At 41.1% G+C, this 23979-nt stretch overlaps 1 protein-coding gene across 11 annotated transcripts in view; it reads left to right on the forward strand.

Annotated features, from left to right (window-relative positions):
* PTPRT (protein tyrosine phosphatase receptor type T) overlaps nt 1-23979 on the forward strand; it is a 469312-nt gene that overhangs the window by 110423 nt on the left and 334910 nt on the right. For all 11 annotated transcript variants that reach the window (XM_061441416.1, XM_061441421.1, XM_061441417.1 and 8 more), the window contains exon 2: nt 15192-15317. In XM_061441416.1, coding sequence (XP_061297400.1) covers nt 15192-15317 — 126 coding nt within the window. The remainder of the gene's footprint in view (nt 1-15191; nt 15318-23979) is intronic.

The raw sequence follows: 23979 nt of genomic DNA on the forward strand, positions 1-23979 counted from the left end.
ATTGCTAAAGCCAGACAGGTTTAACTTAGCCTACAGTTTTGGAAACGCACTTATATACATGTGAAATGATACACTTTACAAAGGAATCGGTGACTGGATGTTACTGAAAAATTAGTTGTGGGTTTGAGCTACAGTGGTAGGGAGGCACTGCTTTGGAAAAGGTAGTGTAGGAGCTCTAACTCAGGTTTTATAACATTATTATGGAAGAAGTGTGTCTAAATGGGTGAGTCTAGGACTAAATAACAAGGAATTGGCTAAATACAGTCAACCACACACAGCTGGAGGAGGATACAATTATGAGACAGGAGGAATTAGGACTTCGAAATGCGATGAAATGTTTTATAATGGAATGTAATTTAGCATTACCGAGTGCAAGGTCATGCACCTCAGGACCAATTAGTTTTTCACTTTAAGATTATAAATCAGTTGGAAATGACAAGAAGCTGTTGGAGCATTAACAAGCGGAGATGGAGCTGAGTCTCTGAGAATTGGTCCTGAAAAGAGAACACGTTTCTGTAAGGTGGGATGGTGAAATAAGAATACTGTTATATAGACCAAAAATCATTTCATCTGAAGTATTTGGTACAGCACAGGAACTCCTTCAGAAGAAAGATTAATTCAGCACATCACAGAAGTCGGACTTCTGCTAGAGTGAACCTGTGGTTTGCACAAACTGCTTCACAGTTGAAGTATTTTCTTTTCCTAAACAGCAACAGAGCTTCACTTTTACACTATTCTGTCCTTGCCACGGTGTCTTCCAGCCATCCTAGGGAAGTTGCGATGATTCCTGGTTACACTGGGATGAAAATACCAATGCCGTGTCACTAGTCATAGCTCTCTTGAGCATGCCCAGCTATTTGTTTCCTCATTCAATGTAGGTCAAAAGAAAAATCAGATAATTTAGCTGATTATCTGCTAATAAATGCTGTAATTTTTACTTCAGGCTTACAGCTCATGCTGTCACTATGAGTACAGTGCTCCCTGTGGCTGCTGTCAACTCAAAGGAAAGAGAAGGTCACTTTTTAATAGCTCATATTTTCATGTTCATGTTTTCAGAGTGGTGTGTAATTAAATTCCTTGTTTGTGATAATGCTCAGTCCATTAAAGAAGTGTCGTGGCAATTAGCTCTACATACATGACAAACCTCACTGTGAAGATTGCACTGACCCTCAGTGGTGATGTGAGGAGTGGGATCACTGAGCTATAACTGCTTTTAAAGTTAGTAGTGTAACTAAGTCAGGTCAAATGTGATCAGTAACTCAGTGCTGACACCTGTCCTGCAGCTGAATGCAGCTGATTTACAGCTGTATCATCTCCTTCTCTGAGGAAAGACTGGAGGGGAAAGAGCAAAATTTCATTAAAACAAAACCTGACCTCTGCAGCTCTGGCACAAGCTTCATGGTTGAAACCAAATCCACTCACTTTGATTCTTTTTAGACTTTATGCTAATAGAATTGTAAATGCTGTTTAAATATTGCTTTTTTTAAAGTCCACTTTAATTGTAGTCTCTGTTCTGGGAAGTTCGAATAGTTTTTGCCACAGATGAGTATTTTTAGATGTACTTAAATAACACCTTTATTCCAGCTGGGACCTCATCATCGAGTTTGTATTCATTATCTAATCTTAAAATAGTCTTAAACTGCTAAAAATGCTGCAGTACTGTCAAGGACCACAATTTTGTCCTCCCTGTGAGACAGTGCCTTAGAAATCAAAAATACGCACTGTTGATGGATAGCCTAGTGAGAAGCCTGTCTCCTCCCAAGGTGCAGAATGTGATTTACAGCAGCTGAGTCTCCTGGGTACAGCCTGACAGGCACACTTTCTTCCATGGGAAAATATACTGCAGGCCCTTTCTCAGACCTGGAGTATGAGTTCAGCACAGGGCAAATGCTGTCTCTGCAAACACACTGCTGCTGTCCCATGGTTGTACAGCATTGCATAAGGACAAGAACGCTCCTGCCCTTCCTGTTCCTAGTTGTCCCCATGAAAGTAAGAGCCCGCAGCTGTCAGAGCGTGGCTAAGATGTAGAAGTATCATAGGAGTTTATGGATTCCAGAATCCCAGACTGGTTTGTGTTGGAAGGGACCTTAAAGCTCATCCAGTTCCACCCCCTGCCACAGGCAGGGACACCTTCCACTAGAGCAGCTTGCTCCAAGCCCCTGTGTCCAACCTGGCCTTGAACACTGCCAGGGATGGGGCAGCCACAGCTTCTCTGGGCAACCAGAAGTGTGCATAGATCTGGAAACATTTGGGCAAATCCATTGAAAAAACAGCAATCTGTATCAGTGAGGCTTGTTTGAGGCTGGGAAGGTGTTTCAGGGAGTATTCAGTGTGTGTTTGTTCTGCTCTTGTGACTTTTCCAATTAATGTATAGCAGATGCCTGACATGTTTCAGCCATTCCTCTATTTTTAAGCTCCGTGCAGTGCTCTGTTGTCTTTTCCTTTGCCAGTCCCAGATATGTGCTGCTCAGGTGATTGTGAAAGGACTCTGGCATAAAAAAGATAGTCTGATGCTATAATTGTTCCAATAGGCTGCAAAGCAGGTAGATAACAAATGGTGATGCCTGATTAACTTATTACATTATTGGTTTTACCTATGCAGTGTGCTAAGGCTTGCACCTGATAGGTATGGTTGCATCAGGTTACGAGAAGGATCATAGGGCAAACACCAAAGAACAAGGCTTTTGCTCCGTCTCTCACATTTTTGGCTGTAGTGCCTCATGCAGTTAACTGATATATCGATATAATTGCAGTATGGTTCTAATTGGGTAAGTATTTTCAATTCTAAATCAGAAACTGAATTAATTTCTGAATTACTTAATATCACAATGATAACCTTTTGAGGAATCCTATATTTAATGAAATGTATTCTTGCAGAGGTTATCTTAAAATGACAATGACCTGTATGAAACTGAACAATGAATTCATTAGAAACTTTATGCTCAGTTGAACTTTTGGAATCTTTAGAAGGATGCTTCCTCTGCTCCCAAGTGCCTATGCTTTCACCTGGGGGCTCTGGGAATGCATTACCTTTTAATGAAGTTTCTTATGCTGTTAAATACTACATGCAGTTGTACTCAGAAATACCCTTCTAGCTACCAAAATCCAAGTGGAAAGGTGTTTTATAGGGCCTGATGAGGATATGGATAAAGTGATGTCATGCAGAAGGTATTTTGTCTAATTTATGGAGACAGTGTCATTCAATGTCTAGTGTAAAGAGAAATCTTTCAAGCAAGGACAATTATCTTCTTAAATTGCTTGTAAGACCTTATTTCCAGAAGTAAATGGCCAATAGATGAGCTTTTTGTGCATCTGAATTGCTTTTATGAGCCTAGACAGTGCAGGAACAGCAACAGAAAGTTTGTCTGCAGTACTTCCCAAGTGTCTTGTTTTATACTTGTGTAGGTGTTAACAAAATCCTCCTAAGTTACTAAAAGGAAATACTGATGTATTGCCTGTTAAACTATTTCACAGCATGTTTCAAATGTAGATGTTTAGAATCTGTCCTTCACAAAGCCATCTCTGTTTGGATGGCAACATGAGCCTGGGGATAAAAAGCTGAGTGTCTAGCTCATGTCTCGAGGAGCCAAGGGTTAAATGATGACAGAAACCATGGTTTATATGACAGAAAAAGGGCTTCTTATTAGAATCTGGTCATTCAGTATCCTGAACAGTGATTACATTTAGGTTCCTTCACCTTGTGCCTTTCAAGTCTCAGAAATGCTTTAAGCTTTTAATTCTTCCTGGCAGGGTTCAGGCTTGATGCTATTTTAAAGGCATAAGAACTGGGGAACTCGGAAAGTCTTTCTTCAAAAGTATTTTCTGTTGGAAATGTATTATTCTATATTTCAGCCTCAAACTGGAGATGATATATCCCAGAAACAGAAAAAATGCCTTGGATAATGGAATAGGGAATCTTCTGCTGTATTTTACCAAGTAAATTTTGTATAACAAGGATAGTACAGCCTGAAATTGTTTTGACATGAAGTCCACAGTGACCATAAACCATTGCAAATTAGTACGCTTTACAGTTTGGAATTCCTCTAATATTAAGAAACTCTGCAGATATTGAGCTGCCCTGTTATTAGCAAGTAATTTCCCCACACAAGGGGATAGGGGGAAGCTACCTTGTAGTGGCTTCAGTGGGACTGTCTCAGCAAAATGTGGCTGGTGGTCATATTTGGAGATTGCCTGTGATTGTCACTGGCTGCAGGTGGCTAAGGATGGGTCAGAACAACACCCTGAGTGGGGAAGTGTGTGTGATGCCTCCTTTCTAACAGAATGCAAGCTGGTTTTAGAGCGAACTGCATTTCTGCTAATGTTGCCCTAAATTTCCCCTCCTTTTCCTTGTTGTCACTCTTTAATACAGAGTTTAGAACACTGCAGCTGCAGCTCTGCTAAATGCATGTTCTAGGTCAGCTAATGTAAGTGGAAAATTCATAGCTGTAATTAGAGAGGCACTTTTGCACATCTGCTTTACATAGCGTAGTAGGAAATTCGGTTAAACAGAAAAGGAGTTCTATATATTTTCAAGAGCTCACATGTGCTGTTAGGCAGGGATCTATTTATTCCTGGCACGTATTTACTCTGTTTTGCTTTTTGGGTAGAGAATTTACACAGAGGAGTCTGGAGGCTAAAAGCAAGCAAACCTTCCCATCATTCCCATGTTTACAATGTGGTGCAGAGGACAGCAGGGTTCCAGTGCTCAGTGCTTGCGCCACTTTGCTGTGATTCCGAAAAGCATCCACAAACATCAAGGGAGAAAATGGGCATGAGAAATGGAGAGATAAAATAAACATATATATATAGCTTTTCATATATATATGTGTATATGAAAGAATCAGGTAACAGATTGTTAAAATTGGAACCTCTACCTGATTGTTAGTCCCTCAACTGTCAATCAACCGGCCAAACTTTGCAAGGTCTTTTGCATAGTCTAGTATTTATCCTCCTGTTCCCTGATGACCCCAGGGCATGTGAAAGCAGAGCAGCTGGCTAACCACTGTCATTTCTGAGCTTGACTTGCTCCTGACACATCGAATGAAGATCATGGTTCAACTGAAACCAAATTAAAATACGTATTTTCGCATATCCTTGCCATTGCACTTTATATGTAATTTGAAGCAGTAACTGTTAGCAGCAAGCAAAAGGGTATCTAGTAAGAGAACCTCAGTCTGAAGAATGCACAGTCTTGTAGCTATAAGGATTGCTAGACCTCAATAAAAGTTATTGATAGAGCCACTCCCTGGGAGTAGCTACTAGTAAGAGAACTATTAAATTTAAGAAAATATATCAATTGCTACACCCATTGCAAGTTACTGCCATTGTATCAGTCAATAGATTTTATTTGTTGATGATCAGTATCAGATGATATTTATCTTTTTAGATAGTTTTCTGTCATTTAACCAGCATACAGTTGAGCTAGTTTATATTAAGCCTGCTAGCTCAAATATCAAGGAGCAGCCTTTGGAGACTGGCACAATGCTGGAGCTTTAACTGCATGTGGTGTTCTTTAGAAGCAATTTGAACAAAATATCAGTATTGTTCACCAAGAATCTCTTCTACAATAAAACATTTAAACTCTTTTTCGAACCACTTGGAATACAGATGGGATGTGTGTGTATAGATGCACCTGTTTGCCCTTATGCATACTGTGGGTAGTTTTCTGTAGGTGCACAAGATGTAGTCACTAGACCATGGTAGGTGTTAGGAAGGGGTTAGCTTTGCTAATGTGGTGGTGAAGCTTCAGAGAGTGCCAAGTGCAAAGTTTCACAGAGGTCTCTGCAGATGGAGTGTTAAGAATTTCTACAGAGAACAAGGGACCTTCTGAAGTTCAGCACTGCTTTGACTGACTTCCTTTGGCTTCATTTGGGAAGGCTGTTGTGCTGATGGAAGTATTATGAAAATGCCAGCCCAATAAGCACTGAACTTCTTCTCTAAAATATGTCTGTTCTGGTTACATTTGACTGTAACCAAATCATGTTTAATTTTATGCTGTGGTCACTGGCAATAAACCAGACTTCCTACCCCTTAAGTTTGTCTTCATGTCTTCTGACTGTAAGTTCCAAGAAAACATCTCAGCTAAAAGGAGATCCTATTCCAAACCAGGAGCCCCAGCAGCAGTAGGAAAAGAGAAAGATCAGAAGACACAATTGTAAATGGTATTGGAATCCTTGAAATTGTCTCTTTTGAGATATTATTCATCACCAAAGACAATGTGAGTCAGTCAAAGCCTGCTTCTTGCTTACAGTCCAAACACATTCATTTGGTTTGTACAAAAGCTTATTGAGGAAGATAGGTTTTTAATGGAATATAAAATAAGTGAGAACCAGCTATCTTCAGACAGTTTTTGCTGCCTTGGTGGATGGTAAAGTAAAATAAATACATCATTTAAACAACTGCAGCTTGAATAGGTATTCCACGTGACATTACCTAATGCTGAAATGAAGTAAGTCAGCAGAGAGTTCTGACTGATCCAAGACTCCAGTGCAGCAGTTGATGTAGCATTTGGCGAAATTGTAAAAACAATGAATACTCACAAATGGTTACTGACAAATACAGCACATCTTCAATAACTATGGCTAATCATTTCAGATGTTTTTGGAATACAGAATGGCACTATTTTAGGGAAAAACAAGTGGCCTTGTAAGTTAAAAAACAAATGGAAGCAAAGTAAGGCTTTCTACTCAGACTACAAGAATAAAAAAGTGATATAAATTTGCATTTTTAAAAAGGAATCTTCATTTCATCTTATGAATAAAGCAGGAAGCCACTAACTACTGAATTACAAAGGTTATTAGCTAGAAAAATAAGAAAAGATGGTGGGGAATGTCTGTTTAAGGATCTTGTATGGTTTTGAAGACTCTATTAATTTTACAAGTTTCATTACACTGGGACAGACAAGTCTGAAATCTCTTCACATAAATCTTGGTGTTTCAGCAGGCTGAAACTAAACTGAACTTGCAAAGTTAGGGTTCTTTGAAAGATGCAGTGTATTAACGGGCTTTCTTCCATAGCTTAAGAAATCCAATGAGATTATAGATATGTTAATAATGACACTTTTAAATAAAGCAATAAAATGTTAATATTGAGCTATTGAAATAGTGACAGCTAAGCTGTCAGCAGGAAAAAGATATTCCTGGTATTAAATAAAGGACAGACATTCTGGCAAGTGAAGTTAGATGAGTCATCCTAGAATTTGGACACATAAATTTAAACAAATGACATTTAGTGTTAGTTTTACTCCTAGGATACTTCAAAGCGCTTTCACTCATCTTTGGTGGATTATAAAGTACAGAATTAGTAATGAATGTATGAGCTGGTCCAGGGCTCAAATCATGAGATGTAGGTAAGCTTCTGCAAAGAGAAACCTATAACAATGAATTTAAGAATGAAAACTTAACCTGACAAGTTTAGGAAATACAGCTTAAATACTTGTTCCATATATGCCAGGATCCTAGGCACAATGGTTGTTTTGCAGCAGAGTGGTTCCATGGGATTAGAAGATAACTGATAAACTGTGTCAGACTCTATTGCGCATTTGGGACCAATAACTTCTGTGGAGAAGTATTGGAAGAAAAACTTGTTACTGGGAGGTGATTTTGTCTTTAGGTGTTTCACCAGACAACATTAGACCTGTTTGATCTCTTCCTTTCACAACATTCAGATACGTTATTGGTGACAGTCATGAAGACCGCACAGGATTCCTTACGCAGTGTCAGTAATATTTTGAATATAGCAAGGCTTCTATGAAATGAACATGCAACCACTGAATTTGTGCGTATGCGTTGTGTGTGTGCATGGAAATTGTGCTCGTGAACCGCTTCAAAGCGCGTGGAAGTAGATGTGTAACGTTGTAATGTAAGTGACAGGACGAGGGGCAATGATTTCAGCCTGCCAGATGGGAGACTGAGATGAGCTCTTAGGCAGAAGCTCTTCCCTGTGAGGGTGCTGAGGCGCTGGCACAGGGTGCCCAGAGAAGCTGTGGCTGCCCCATCCCTGGCAGTGTTCAAGGGCAGGTTGGACACAGGGGCTTGGAGCAAGCTGCTCTAGTGGAAGGTGTCCCTGCCCGTGGCAGGGGTTGGAGCTGGATAAGCTTTAAGGTCTCTTTCAAACCCAAACAATTCAGTGACTCTATGCAGAGATAGCAATTTGACATGGCATACAAATTTGGAAAAGACTTTAAAAAGATGTACTGGTATGACAGTCTTCCTTAATAGGTTGATAGCACTTGAAATCACAGTGGTATAAAAAAACGCCAGTCTTGAGCCTACTTTGCGACCATTACCGTTTCCAGTTGAAATGAAGAGCTTTTCTAAGCTGTGCTCCAGTTTTAGGGGTTTAGTTTTTTTTTTTTTTCCCAAGGATTAGCTTGATATAGGAAAACAAACCCTAAAGCTATACACATATATATTAATCCTGAAGTGATTTTTCATTGGTGCACTTTCTGAGAGATCTGATTGCCAGAACAGAGACCATGAGAAAGGAATGAAATTCAGTCAATTCTAACAACGATTCGTACCTAAACCAAACAATTGTTACCGCTATCTCAGAGGACTTGCACCTTCCAGAGTGTAGAGAAAACTTTCTCTGCTTATATGTGACTCTAATAATACTGTGTTAAGAGTAAGATGGAAAGGAAAAGAGATGGAACTCATCTGTGGCAGATGAGTAATACCTCATCAATGAGGAGTGATCTTGCAGCAGAAACCAAATCACATACAGCAATGTGTTTGAGGCACTAGAGAAATCACTGATGTTTACTTCTAAACCCCAGAACATCTGGATACCTGGAGAGAAGCACTTTTGTGAGCACCAGAAGCGGAGAAGCCGGTTTTCAGTGCATCTGTGTTTCATGGTTGAGTGACTTACCTGAATTTACGGTAGGCCTAAGCTCAGTTCTTAAACAACTGACATCAGAAGATGTTATGAATGTTTTACTTTGGAGTTTATGCCTTATTACACACTGGGGAATCTGTTTCTCAGTTTCTTTTGGTGTAGATCCTTGAAGCAAGGCACACAACTTGATCAAAGCTTTTCCTTGCAGTTTGAGGACCTTTCCCTTGCGGAGTTTGAGTTTAAATACATGGTGAACATATGGTGCCCTTTGACTCAGTAAAGAGAACTCCTTTTTCTTTGCAGAAACCTTTTTCCTGAAAATCTGGGAATACAGAATAAATCAGTAAAATAATGAAGTACTGATTGAAACTGGCCAGTTAGAAAAACAAATATATAACAATGCTGCTAATAACTATATAATAAAATAATAAATGCTACTACTGATAAATAATATTAAAAATAGATATAAAATAATGAAGTACTGATTGAAACTAGCCAGTCAGAAAAGCAGGTTGATAATGTGATGGCAGCAGGATGATTTTCTGACAGATGAGATACCCATTACTGTTGGCTCTTCTCAAGCTTCCCATCCTGTGCTGTGCAGATACCTAAGGCTATACAAAATGCATTGCTTTCAGGGTGTCACATTTAAAACTAATGATACCTCAAGTGACAAGTTCAGTCTCTCCATGCTTGTCCTCTTTGGCATGATGTCTGTTGAGAGCTGAGCCTGTGGAGAGTGCTCGTTAGCAATAACTCTAGTCTGGAGAATCTGGATCTGCTTTCTTGTTCAGCTTAGCATTTTGGGTTGCTTGTGTGCATGTTTCTGATGTCTTCTGTCGTAATCTTTCTGGAAGGAGTAGAAAGCACATAAAACACTAAGTACTCTTCCTGAGGGAGGGAACCCCCAAATCCCTTTGTTTATCCCATCTTAAACAAAGCAACTCCACACAGACTTTACATGCGCATTTTTATTCTCTTCTCTCTCCATAAGAATATGAAGTAAGATTTCTCAAGCATATACTGTGTGAGGTCTCACAGTTTGATAAACAAAAAAGTTATTAATGTGTTTTTGTATAATAAATCCCACAATAGAAATGATCCTAATGAGTCAAATGTATCTCACAGCCCTTGTAAGCAAGAATGTCTTTGGAAAAGATGAGAATGGATGATCAGAAACAGCAGCGTGTTCATTTCTGGAGTTTTATAGCTCCTACCTCACCATAACAGTGTTTGTTTCTTCCTCTACTTGCCTCATATTTCTTGAGGCCAAGGTCTAAGCTGATGAACTGGTATCTCAGCTCTCAGGAGAGCCTCAGAAGTGTTCCCCAGCAAAGTACTGCATGCTTTTAAAGCATTTCTGTGCTATCCACCACCCCCCCCACCTTTTTTTTTTCTTAAGTAGTTACTTTTCTCCCTTATTTATTATGTCCCAGAAAAAGACCTGAAATGGGACAAAGGAGACTGATGTACTTGCTATGTCTCTACCCCCTTCCCACCTTGGGAATGTTGTAAGCACTCCAAACGATGTCTGAATCTGTGCTGTTTTCTGTGTGTATTTAGAAGCATAGGATAACCAGTGAGGTTTCTCACGCAGTGTTTCTTTATCTCTTTTTGGAAGTATTGGATTTTTTTAGATCTGTTTTGTCGTAGGGAGTTTGACATTGGATGACTTTATAAAACATTTTCCTAATTGGATTTGTTAAAATAAATAAATCAAATACTAATTGGACTGTGCCCTGCCATTATTTTTGCTTACTGAATTAGATATTATGGCGTGAAGTTCTTTTTATCATATTTGTGCACTTATTTAAACACCCCCCTGGCGCACATTTCTGCAAATTCAATTATATATTCAAAGGAAGCATTCAATTTATGCAAGGCTGGTTTACATTTAATCCGGGGGCAAGTCTCAGTGACTGATGATAGGTCTGCTCAAGATTAATTAGCATCATTCAGATGAGCAGTGGCATTGTTACAAGCCTGCAGTGTAAAACAAGGGATATTTTATCCTTCCTATGTGAGCTGTTATTTGCTTCAGTATGACCCTTTTCAGGAAGAGAAGAGCTTCTTGTTTGGGTTTCATTTTGTGAAAAGGGGTCAACACCACATGCATTATCTAACAATATCAGTCATATCCATTCGCTTTTCTTTTGCCCCGCTTAGCAGCTGCATTTGTCACTGTTTAATTTTCAGCCAAACATGGGAAATACTCCAAGATCCCTGTTAGCTTCCTAAAAAATCCTCATTCTTGTTAATACATGAAGCTGTAGAACCCTGTTTTAGCAGATGTGTAGGTGTTTTCATGTTACTCAAACACCTTTCTGATACTGCGGCTAAAATGATAACGTGCCAACCTGGCACCTAAATTCACTGAGTGGTATCTTTGTCTTTCAATTTGAGGATTATTATTCTATGTTTATGAATAGCTCTGCTTTCCTGCGAAGCAGTCGTGTTTCAGCAATGGATGATTCTGCATTAGGATGGATCTAACCTTCCCCTCTTCCCCTTTACGTTCTAGTGTATTTAGGTGTAGCTCATATTTAGGTATCCACGTAAGCAGTGTGTCTTCGGAAATACTTGAAGTTAAGCTTATGAACGTAACCTCTCTGGTCAATTTCGCCTGTCAGTTCACTTGACAGTTATTACCCCCACTGAAGTGGACGCTTGAAATGTAGTCTAAACTGAACTTCGCTAACGGGGTGTAACCGCGTGCTTAGGGATCTTGCAGCGCGGAACGCTCGATCCAGGCGGTGAGCACGGGAAGCGCCTCCTCCAGGAGCGGGACGGGTAACCACGAGCCGCGGCTGGGTTTGCGTTTCGGAAGCCGGTGTGTGTCTAAGAGCCCGGCTCCACGTCCCCGTGCTGGAGGCGCGGCCTCGGCGAGGAGAGAGCGGGCTGCGCTGCCCCGCAGTGCGCAGGAGCGGGGCGGAGCGCTGCGGGAGCGCGCTTAAGGAAGGGGAAAGGGCGGGAAAAGGGGGAGGAAGAGTGAGGGAAACCGTCCTGAGGGGAGCGCGGTGGGCATGGAATTCTCGAGGTGAGGTGGAAGGTTCAGAGCCGCTTTTGAGCGTGGCTGCCTGTAACTGGAGCTGTGTGCCGTGCTCTGCAGGAAGGGTAGGAGTAAGGCCACCTATGGTACGCTCGTTTGGCAGGTATGAACAAGTAACTGCTACATCTGGAATACTGTACATGTTGTGATTTTTCCCTTCCTCTTTCTGAAGTTTCTTTCCTGTTCTGTAGTATTATGTATGCTGTAATAGTGCAGAGGAGTTGCTGACTTTTATCTACCAAGTTAATACAGCTCTGAGTCCAAACTTCCCTTTTAATTCTGCTCTTTTGACGCCCCATAGCAAGAAGCAGATGGAGACTTCCCTCCTCTTGGGTACCCGAGATTCCTGCAGCCAGCCTGCTTGTCTGAGCATTAAAGTTGACTCAGGTTTTTTCTCCTTGTCCTCATTTCCTGCAAATTCACCTACAAGCTCCAATTCTGTTATCTGGTAAATTAATCCTTCTGGTTTATTGCCCTGCCACTCCGCATTTGGAGGTTTCTCCACTAATCTGTTAGGTCTTTAAAATGTAGGTGCCTTGCTGCTATTTTTCAGCCTCTATATGGTTTATTCTTGCCTTTCTTACCTAATTGTACTGCAAGGTTAGCTTTGACTTTCAGACAAGGCACTTTAGAAGCTTTCCCAGGTGTTGTCTCTTATCAGTGGAAACTCCCAGTCTTGCCCAGGTTCTCACCGTATCCTCTCCTCAGCCCCTCTGCTGACTTTGCCTGCTTCAGCGTGTGTAAAATAACTTACTTAGCTGATTAGAGCAAGGTATTGATAGTTACATTCCCTGTTATATGAGGATTGCTACCCCATATTTTGCTGCTGTTGCTTGTTTTGCTTCTGGGACCTCGGAACAGTGCCTGTGCAATTTTCTCTGTGTGCGTGAGGCCTCGTACAATTGTCTGGCTCCATCAGAGACTTTGTGTGCAATCCCTTCAAAGTGATAGCTCAGAGACAGCACCGTTATTGTGCGCTGCATTGCGCTGAGCAGAGGTTGTGTGGGGATGGTTTGTGTCTGGAGTTGTGCTATTAAAGGGGATCTGTCAAAATTAGAATGCTCTGGTTGGAGGCTGAGAACAGGCAGTTTGATGTCTCTCATACCCTCTCGCTGTGAAAAAGGTGACTTTCAGTTGCATTGCATACTCCCACACAATCTGGAACACCTTGATTTTTCCCCTAGACGTTTTAATGAGCATGTTTAATATTCTAAACTTGAACTTTTTCACCTATATTAGATTTATCAAATTAAGGAAACATTTTAAGTGTAATCCTGCTCATTTTGACAGCTGGCAAAGCTTCACAAGTGCAGTAAACTTAAAGAAGAAATTACTAAAATAGTGTAAAATAATGACACAAAGGAAATATTTCTAGAGACTTGACTCTAACAGGCAAGTTTACGAGGGTTATAGAATGTGCTGTAGTCAGATTTATTTATCATGGAAATATATGGTCTATCAAATGTTTTTTTAGGAGAAGCTTGTGTTTAAAGTCTTCTTCAGCAACAGGGTATTTTTACTTTATTGTAAGGGTGGTGAGGCATTGGCACAGGGTGCCCAAGGAAGTTGTGAATGCTCCATCCCTGGCGGTGTTCAAGGCCAGGCTGGACAGAGCCTTGGGTGACATGGTTTAGTGTGAGATGTCCCTGCCCATGGCAGGGGGTTGGAACCAGAGGATCTTAAGGTCTTCCAACCCTGTTCTGTGATTCTGTGATTTTTTTGGGGTGTCAGGCACTCTACCCAACAAATCCTTCCAGTATACACTTAAATAGAAATACTGTGTGAATCTTTGTAGAAAACCAGATGTGGTTGGAGTGAGCATAAAATCCGTTAGCAGAATGAGGATTTAATAAATATTAATGACATGGTATATATTTGTGTTCATCATTTATGAAGAGTTCTACAGGAACAAAGACAAGTTTGGGCTTTTCTGGAACTAGACAATAGAAAATATAGATGGAAACCAAAGAAGGCTTCTATGTCCCCATGTTGGATAATCCTTAAAGAAGAACCATGGATCACTCATGTTCCATCTATTCATTCAGTGCATATAGGCAGTGCAGCCTGTGGGAAGGAGTAGAGAGTCAGGAGCATCTCTGCCTGTAACTCCGATTAGCGTCAAGAGCAATTGGCAGCTTGGCTGGCAGAGCAAGTTCGTGTTGCCTTGAGCTCAGTCCTTGCAGCCTGGAAGTGTGAGATGTCCAGTTGCCTGTGGAGGAATAGTATCTGCAGAGAAAATGTATCCTTGCTTCCATAAGAGAGAAAGCCAGAGCTGTACAGAGACACTGTTGACATGATTAATGTCTAAACTCAAGGACCTGGGATGCCTGATCTAATAGATCCAGTACTGGAATATGTTTGGCAGACTAAGTTGGGTGGATGTGAAGAGGAAATGTGCCCGAAGTACTTGTAAGGGACACCAGCAGAGGAATATCCATCCTAGCAGGGAATAAAGTAGCTTGATTTGTCTGTGTGACACACATTTCAAATCTGTGCTGGAATACAGAATTTCATTGCAGTGTTCATGGATTTCCCTTGATCCACAAGTGTTGAGGCAGCTGCCAGGTTATTTGTGACAGTTAACTCCTTCCAAGTATTTCAGGAACTGCAGTAGTGAAGATCACAGTCAACAGTCTGGAAGGTGTGAATGTGGGTTGCCATCCACTCCTTGTTACTCTCTTGTTGTCAAGAACAACACTGCATTCAAAAGTATGGAAAGACCTTGAGGAATGGTCATGTGCCACTCAGAGCTGCATGTTGTTATGCAGAAGAGATGGTTAAAAGGCAGGTTGCACTTTCCATAGGTGTAACCCAACCTTGTGTAATTCGAGGCTTAAAAGTGAAGTGAGGATTACCTGTAGGAGCAGCAGTGTACTTGTTTACCATCTGTGTTCCTTCTTCCGTCCTCCCACTTCTCACTCTCCTGTTCTATTTTTTTGGGGTATTTTTGCTTTTAATACCTGACTTGGGGGGTTATGTAATGAACTCTCAGTTTCAGGGACCCAAATGCAAATTTTCTTGCATGTGCACATCATATGCTTGTAAATGTAAAGGCAATAAGCTGAAATAAAGGGAACTGATCTAGGAAACAGTAGCATGGAGGGAAGAAAACAAAGGCTTCCAATGGATACAAAGTGGGGAAAGAACAGAAATGTTTTCTGAATACCTCCTCTGCTGCCTGAAATCTAATTTTTTTTTTTTTTTCCCCTGGGTAAACTTGAATATGAAATATTTAAGTAATTGACCGGCCATAATGAGGGATAAACAAATAATACAGGAATGTGTTTGTTTTTCTTGGTTTTAGGTGGTTGTTCGTTTGATGAGCACTACAGTAATTGTGGTTATAGTGTGGCCTTGGGAACCAATGGATTTACGTGGGAGCAGATCAATACCTGGGAAAAGCCAACAATGGATCCTGCTGTCCCAACTGGTAAGTAAGAATCCCCAGCAACAGTGGGGAGATGCTGTTCTCCGAGAGAATCAGTTCTGAGCCCTAAATGGGTGTGTACAGGGTCTGGGTACCAAACCAGAACCCAGTATGACTTTTGTGTTCAAAATAATTTGACAACAGAGTTCATAAATGTGCGTGTCTTTTCCCAACATTTGCCATTCGATATGTTTGTTGAGTCATTTTACATAGCTTATTTATACTTTAATCCTGTGTTCAACAGAGAAGCAGTGTTTCAGGTCTAACATTCTAAGGCTTGGCCAGTTTTTTGCATGTTTCAGAATCGCAAAGCTGGCTTTTCTGGGAGAGACATGTTTGAGAGGTCAGAAAAAATAAAGTGTTGTAATGCCTGGGAATATTGGACGTTCCAGTAACCATTTAGCTCTTAACTGACAGCTTTAAATTCTAATTCTGAGAAAGACAAACTCCTAAAAAACGAACTGCAGTAGTCAGTGCTTGATTTGGCTGGGATTTCAGACTGCAATTTTCATGTGCAAAACCCACCCATTTCCAACAGGGAGTTACCAGAATATCTAATTTACTAACATATATCGAGAGCATCCAATAATATCAGTCTTCCACGTGGTAGGAATATTCTCTGAAGAGCTCACAATAATGGTGATTTCCAATAGTTTTGTTTCCCACTGGAGTCACCGTTGTGGTATGTGTGGGAGTCAGTTCTCTAGCCTTAAAAATGTTGTGGAATGCTTTGTTCCCATTGAAAAAGAACTTAAGCTCGCTAAGTTTGTGTTCCTTGCCACCTACAGTAGCAGCACAAGCCCCTCTAATGGAAATAATGATAGTGAGACCTGACCAGCCAGTTAAGACTTTGATTTCAGTCTTAAGAAGGAAGTATTTGTTACAGTTAGTGCATTGCACTCTGAGAAGCATGAGCTATGTGGCAGAACCGGAATGTTGTGTTGTTCAAGAGGTATTCTTATGGCTGTAATTACTGGGATAAGAGACTTGTAATTGCTCACTGTGTGCTAAGGCTACCATATAGAGCTGATACAATAGCTCCCTGATTGACAGCCCAGTCTTCATCTCTGTATGCTTTTTGTCAGTAGAAAACAAGCGCACAAGATACCAGCCTAGCTGCAGTTTCTCCGTCACTAAAGGCTGGTTAAGTTGTGGGGTGGTTTTATTATTGGAGCTTGTTCAGAACAGGATCTTTCAGAGCATGTAAAGCCTCGTTCGAATTGATTTGGCTGTGGCATCCCCAGAGTTAATTGGGAATGTTGCAGCTTTCTGGTATTTCATTGTTCTGGATGTTGTTCCTTTTTAATCACGGCAATTTAATCTCCGTAGTATCTTGGCTCTTACCTTGTGTCCTGTTCCCTGACCCTGCTGAAGACCTAGCTAGAGACACATAGCAGATCTTTGAATTAACTGATACCAGAGTGAACTGAAGGAATAGGAACATGTGCAGTTTTGATCCAATTTGGAAAGAAAAGAATTAATAAGAACGCATATATGGCTTGGACTGAATGAGTTCAATACTTGTCAACTCTGAATGGTAAAGGATCTATCTTTCAGGACTCTATATGGAAATGTATTATCATCTGAAGTACACTGGAACCATAGAGAAGTAAGTAGAGAAACAACAGTCTGGAATGCAGGGTAAAAACGCCAAACAAACCAAACCCCAAAGCACAAATGTAATTTTTAACAAGGCTTTCAGAATTATTTCTTCTAAAACTAGCTAGAGGTGTTTTTCCCCCTTAATACATCGCTTCATGGTATCTAGTAGCACTAATAAATGATACAAAGATCTTAGAGCAGCTGCGAATTTAATGAAGGCCAGACAACAAATAAGAAACAGAGTTCTGTTGTAGAAAGATGCACAGGTAAAGCAGCTGCCAATGTGAATGTGCTGATAAAGAAATATTACCTGAAGAGATTTGAAGGAGCATATGGAGAAATTACTCGGATCCTCATGTTACTAACTGATGTCTTAGGAGTATTCACACAGCACAAAATGTGAAATTAGTAGGTAGAAAAAAGCTTGACCGCAGCGAAAGTGCACAGAAGGCTCTAGTAACAAAAACACGTATTCAAGGGCTGTCCAAATCACACTAACCTTGAAGTAAATTATAGTGGTCAATTAGAGTCCCTGAAGCTAACAGAGACGTTCGGAGCTATTATTGAGAGTCTGGGCTGCTGCACAGAATCGTAATGCATGTTGCTTGTATTTGGTATGTATTGAAAAGTCTGTTTTGTGAGAATTAAAGATGTTTATTTAAAATTCGTGTAGTGGCAGAGTTGGGCGAATCAGCTGATGAACAGCACGTTCCATTCCCACAGGTAGGGACATCTTTAAAGCCAGAGGGCTGGAATGATTATGGTGGTTGGTTTTCCATTGCATTTAATTTCGTCACAGTAGCTGGAAGCAGTGGGGTGTAAATCCATTGAGCTGCAGGGTGTAAGGGATGGCAAGAGAGGTGTTCATGGAATAGAGGTTAGCTTTAGATTAGATATTGGGAAGAAGTTCTTCCCTGTGAGGGTGCTGAGGTGCTGGCATAGGGTGCCCAGAGAAGCTGTGGCTGCCCCATCCCTGGCAGTGTTCAAGGCCAGGTTGGACACAGGGGCTTGGAGCAAGCTGCTCTAGTGGAAGGTGTCCCTGCCTGTGGCAGGGGTTGGAACTGGATAAGCTTTAATGTCCCTTCCAGCACAAACCAGGTTGGGACTCTATAAGTGAGTATCTTCTGGTGGCCAGCTGTAGCTGGGAAAGCTCTTTGGCATGAAGGGAGGAGACAGGAGTGCCAGAACACATGGGTTCTGAGAATGCAATAAGTAATACAGATTTTCTTTATCAGTATGGCAACTTAAATATTACCTTACCATTACCTTTTTGTAGTTGTTAATAGGTTAAAATACTACATTGTGGAAGTGGTGAAAACAAAATGGGAGCAGGAGTTGGTTTGGTTCAGTGATACTAAGCAAGTCTGCAGCGCAGCCTGCCGGGAGCCGGTGGCAGGAAGCATGGCCTGGCCCCGGCCTGGGCAGCCCGCCTGCCTTCACAGCAGAGCTCTTCTCTCAAATGTGTCTGCTTTCAGAAGATCCCTTTGAATTCAACCTAAGCCATGGAATTCTGGCCTCCTGAATACTAATGATAATATCCAGCCCTTTTTACAGTACTTCTCATCCTTAGATCGCAGGTCAGTACCATGGGTGAGAGCCTGAGTCTGCAGTGCTGTGTAATCCTCTGCTGACACACTGCTGCAAAGCTCTGCCTGGGGACAACTTTCTACTCTTTATTTTTTAAATTAAAATGTCAAAAAAGGAGGGGAAAAAAGGACAGTTCTCCTGCTCTATTAGCAGTGTAGACGTTGGTAGGCAATTTGTTTTACTCCATTGCTGGCAAATAAACTGTTTTCCATGATTTCTATGATTAATTCCTTAGGGCTGAAAGCAGCATTAACTGGGGGATTAAGAACCAGATGTTTGCTCTGAGTAAATGTTTCAAAACCTGAAATTAATTGATGAAATTAATGAAAGAAATGAATTGTAGGTGTTGTGTCCTCAGTCTTCGGTGGGACTCTCATTGCACCGCCTTGCAGGAGGTATTACAACAAAACATCCTTTAACAGATGGGTGTTTACTTAAGCCTGAATACCCTCAGCGATGAGTAGTAGACAGCCTTTGGGCTGTTTGTTCCACTGCTTAAATTAGAAAGTTTCTCAGTCCTTCATTTTCCTTTTTATGGCTTCATCTCAGTGGTTTTTTGTTCAGTCCTTCACTAGGGAGAACAATCAGTTGTTGGTCTCTTTTATAACCTCCTTTATATAGTTGCACGCAGTTAAGTCTTTGCTTTGCAGGGCTGAACCTGACCTACTCCTTTTAACCTTTCCTAACTCAGTGTCTCATTTCCTTCTCTACCCTATACTTTCAGTCATCGCTTTCTGATCTTTTTGGGGTGTTTGCCTAAGTTTGTGTTACCAAGGAGGGGTTCAGTGCTCTGCATGACAGTGCTGGCAGGGCACAAGACTTTAATCCTGTTATAGAAGTTCAAAGTACAGCCAGTAGATTTCCCCTGCGCCTCTTTATTTCCATCTCACAGTTTTCATTGCCCTTTTTCTGTAAATACTCAGTCTTTATGTGCTGGTGTTGGGTGATGTATGATGGACATGGCTGTTTAGTTTATGTTGGATTACAGAAGTGATTGCCTTGGTGGTAAAGTAGGGCCTGAGCTTTCCTGTATTTTTAAGCCCGATGCTTGGTTCATACAACAAGGAAATGTGTTAAAGCTAGCCAGGCAAAAGTACTGGCCTTATTTGTCATGTTACAAGCTTGCAGTATTCCGAGGATTTGGCCCTGCCTGTTCCTGCAGCAGTTGCAAGAATAATATTAATAAAGCATTTAATATTTGCACATTCAAAGGATTTCACCATCAGTTGCAAATGAACTCTAACGGAGACTTAACCAGGGCTGACTTGACTGAAGTAACTACTTTTAATTGTATTAAATACGATTCTACTCTTTCTACAAAGCCATCCTGCCATGTGCCTGTCTCCACAGCATTCCTTGGTGTTAGATTTACTGTTAAATCTCAGGCTTGCTTTTGTGAAGTTTCCCTGTTCCAAGTTAGCACATACACAGCACACAGAGGCTGAAGATCTGGCTCCATCTGCTTGACTGCTTACCCCTTCATGTATGTAAATCACACTTAGTGTAAGCACTGCTTTACTTTTTGTGTATGTGTGTTTGTATATACATAGATTTGTATCTATACCCGTGATCCATATCATGCTGTTTCTTGCTGAATTGCTTTCTAAGTAGACATTCTGTTTGTCTAAGAAACAGTTTAGATACTATGAATTTATGGATGAGCAAATTATAGTATTCAGAGTGAGAATTGCTGGGCTTTGCTTGCTTATTCCAGAAAGAGCCCACACATTCTCTGCAAAGGGAAACAGGATCTGTTATTTACCAAAGGTGTGTTTGTGGTTGAAATTAATCCATTTTTAACTTGCTAAGAGCCACACTTGCTTGCAGCATCTAACTCCTAGTTTGGAAGATGCAATATACATGTGGGGAATGCCACTGATCGTATTTTCATGGATTGTGTGTCTGTAAAGCTTGTCGAGTAGCAGGCAGCTAATGCTAAGCAGTGGCTCAGAAGTGCCACAAGTGTCCTTGTACTTCTCTGTTTGCAACTGAGCTAAAGGATCAGAGCTTTTTTATGGTGCTTTAGGAGATTATGGCAGGATATTACCAAAGGGTTGCTGACTACACCATTAGTGTTCATGGCACTTGCAGCACTGACAGGTCTGGTTCACCCTCCAGAGATGCAGTCAGCATTTGCTCCCTAATTTCCCTCATCAACTTGGAGGAGGAGCCTGTTCTGAATGCTCTTAATGGGGATCATTTTGAGGTAATAGATGGCAAGGTTAAGGCACAAATGGGTTCCGAGTGCTTTCTTACCCGAGTCTGCTTTGCCTGGCCTAGGGAAGTGAACACAGCTCCAGCCGTGTGTGCAACTCATCGCTTCCCTTGAATGCGTTGCATCACCTCACGGAGAGCTTGTAGCAGAATTCCTTTCCTCTCTCTGCAGCAGAGAGGAGGAAAGAGGACTCTTCCTACTTCTGAGTGGGTGTGTTCCTTTTGTTCCAGTAACTGGAGGGCTTTCTGAGCTTCTCCCAGAAAGAGCAGAAGGGTTGTTATCATCATTAGTGTTGCTTCGTGAACTACTCATTTAGTGGGCAAACATCATAGACGTGATGTATGTATGAATACCAGATGGCTGAATTCTGCTTGGACTCCACTGAACTTAGTGAAGTTTTATGTTAGCCTAATAGGCCAAATGCTTTCCTAAGTCACCTTCCTGGCTTTGTGGAGTTACAGCATGAATGAATAATTAGGGAACAGCTTTCCTAGAGGAAGGTGATAATCGTCTGTCTCTGCCCATGCTGAAGATGGGCAGAATCCTTTTGTTCGGGAGGTCACTGATGTGAAGTTAGTGTTATCCTCTGCAGAGAACAGAGAACCTCTGCGCATAGGTCACACATTGGTCTTTTTTTCCCTTCAGGCTGGAACAAATGCCAAGAGGAGTTAGACTCAACATTTGTGAATCTGAAAGGCAATGCAGTAAAATTAACATTTGCCTGTGTCTGAGTGTATTAATTCTTACTTACAAGAAAACACACAAAGGAACTTGTTAAAGGCATAAATTATAATTCAACTGTGTATATATGATGAATCATGATCCAGTTTTGTCTGAGAGGGAGAAAGAGATTTGGCTCAGCTGTCTGGGTATCATTTTTCTCCAGAATTGCTAAGAGTGAGTCAAATACATTTCTCCCCACTTTTTTTACATCCATACAAGTAAATACGTTCATCTGGGGCTGGGTGATGCACCTGAAGTCATTTCTCAGGTTTTAAGCACAGAAGGGGATCTCTGGAGGCTTTCCTCAGTGTATTTTTGTTGTGCTGTTTACTGTGCAGCTCTATGGCTGCGTTTTGGGGTTCTTTTTAATAGCTGCAGTTGTAAATAGTCTTTCCCCATTTGCAGAATTTCATCCCTGTTTTATGCTAACCTGAGTTCGGGGGTTGCTTGCTTCATTTCCTGGATTGAGTGGATATGCATGGAATGTTTAGATTGTTGGGGAAGTACTATTTTGGCCTATTTGTGAATATAGCTTTGGGAGTGAGGTAACCTTGCAAGCAAGTAGAGGGAACTTTTGCACTCTGGCCTTTGGTTGCTCCCTCTTCTCTATCCAGTAAGTCCCCCAAAGCCATTGCTATAACTGGTACTGTAATGGTTTCTGGAAGCCCAGCATTAGGATTTGGCTGTCCTTGGATGAATGTGTTGTCACCCATAGTTTTTGACTATCTCCCAGCAGGTCTGGGCTGTCAGGAGCTAAGTCATACCTGCATTAGTATACAGTTCACCTGCTGCAGGCAGGGAAAGGCAGCGATGATGACTGTGAACTTCTTTTGTGTAGAACTGGTTTCAGGAAGGTAACAAAGCAATTAGTCTTAAGAGTGATTTCTTATGCATTATTTGCTTTCTGTCATGTGTCCCTGTGTTCCAACACCAAGTAGAATCTTTCTTCTGTGATTAGGTGTACTAGTTCTGGATGGAATAGAAATAGTGAAGGACCATTTGACCCAAGTACATGTGGAATCACAGACCTGTAAATTAAGACCATCACACTTAAAAGCCAAATAGCTATTCCATGATGTAAGGTGCAAGAGGAGTGATTTAATTAAGAACATTTACCCCTCAGAGGCCTTATACTGAAGTGAAATCACATCTGGGTTTAATACTTGTCATTCCTATTGTAAAAGTGAGATAGAATTTCTCCTCAGTGCTGTTGAGAGAGGTTAGCAGAAGCAGACTTCCACTTAGATGCAGATGGTATGTCGGTTCTGAAATCCGGTTTAGCAAGGATGTGTAGCCTTCTCTGAATGGGCATGGTATAAAGAAACCTTATCAAAGGAATCTGAAAGAATCTCTTCTAGGGAGGCCTTTTAATGACCTTGAAGGGATTGCTGTCTGTAGGGAATACACGTAGTTACTGCACCTTGATGTGTTAAATGGTACATTTGAACTGTTGTCAGTCTATTTGTGATCCTTTTCTGTGAAAGCTGTCGGAAACAGATCTGTTGGTGAATGTCAGAACCTTTCTATTATCGCCATTAGTGAGACCTTGACATTTTTAAAGCCCTGCTGCAACATCATTCAGCATCACACAGGTGGGAAGGACAAGAGAGCCACTGTTGGTATGTGTTTTTACCTCCATAGTTTTGAGTACTGAAACATAATTCTCTCAGCACCTCTTGGCTCTAGCAGGTGCTGATGCCTTTTAGCATCGTAGCACACAGCCTGTGGTTTTTGTAATCTAGCGTTTTGAGCTCGATTAGGACATGTTGTCCCGAGGCCAAGTGTGTTAAAACTGGTTTTTATTGGAGAGCCAAGTTAGGGAATTGTATAGCCACACCAATGGAAAACCATTTTTCATGGAAAACTTTAAAGGCTTCAGGAGTTGGGGGATGGAAGGAAGAGAGGTTTCTTTGAAGTAGGTGAAATCGAGTTGAACTTCTGTTGAAATAAACATGGTTGCATTGAAATAAAGTTAAGAGACAAAGCAAGCTTTGCCTAAGATCTTTCAAGTACTTATTTCTGTGGAGATTCTTTCTGTAGTAAGGATCACATTGATAATTTAACAACACCCTTTTGCTCATATTAGAAAATCCCGAGCAAGAAAAGTGTGTTGGAGGAAGAACAGGGTAAACAAGGTACATGGGTAGGATGAGGAATGGGAAAGGTCTTTCTGGGGAAGATGGGATAACAAAATTAATGACTGTGAAGCAGGTGGATAATAAGGACCAGAACAGTGTCTAAAGTAGGAACATGTTTTGGAAGGAATAGGTAGCTACAGTGAAGGAATTGACAGGAGTAGGGAATATTGGAGCTCTAGTAAGAGCTAAGGCATTTGTCACAACCTTCCACAAGGGAAATTTATACAGAATTGGTATTTTTGTTTTCCCAGCCTGTGAACCTCCTCTCCATTGGGTGCATCTTCTTTATTGCTTAGATGTTAAATTCAGTGGGAAATGGGTGTAATCTTTTACACAGACTTTGTACTGCAGTGGATTGTCTGGATAATGCTCTAATTTCTTTCTCATTTGTCTTCTTTTG

The sequence above is a fragment of the Pezoporus flaviventris genome, unplaced genomic scaffold (genome assembly GCF_033815535.1).
Source record: "Pezoporus flaviventris isolate CSIRO_AGI_PZ_B2104156 unplaced genomic scaffold, CSIRO_AGI_Pfla_v1 ptg000213l, whole genome shotgun sequence".
NCBI classification, from domain to species: Eukaryota; Metazoa; Chordata; class Aves; order Psittaciformes; family Psittacidae; genus Pezoporus; species Pezoporus flaviventris.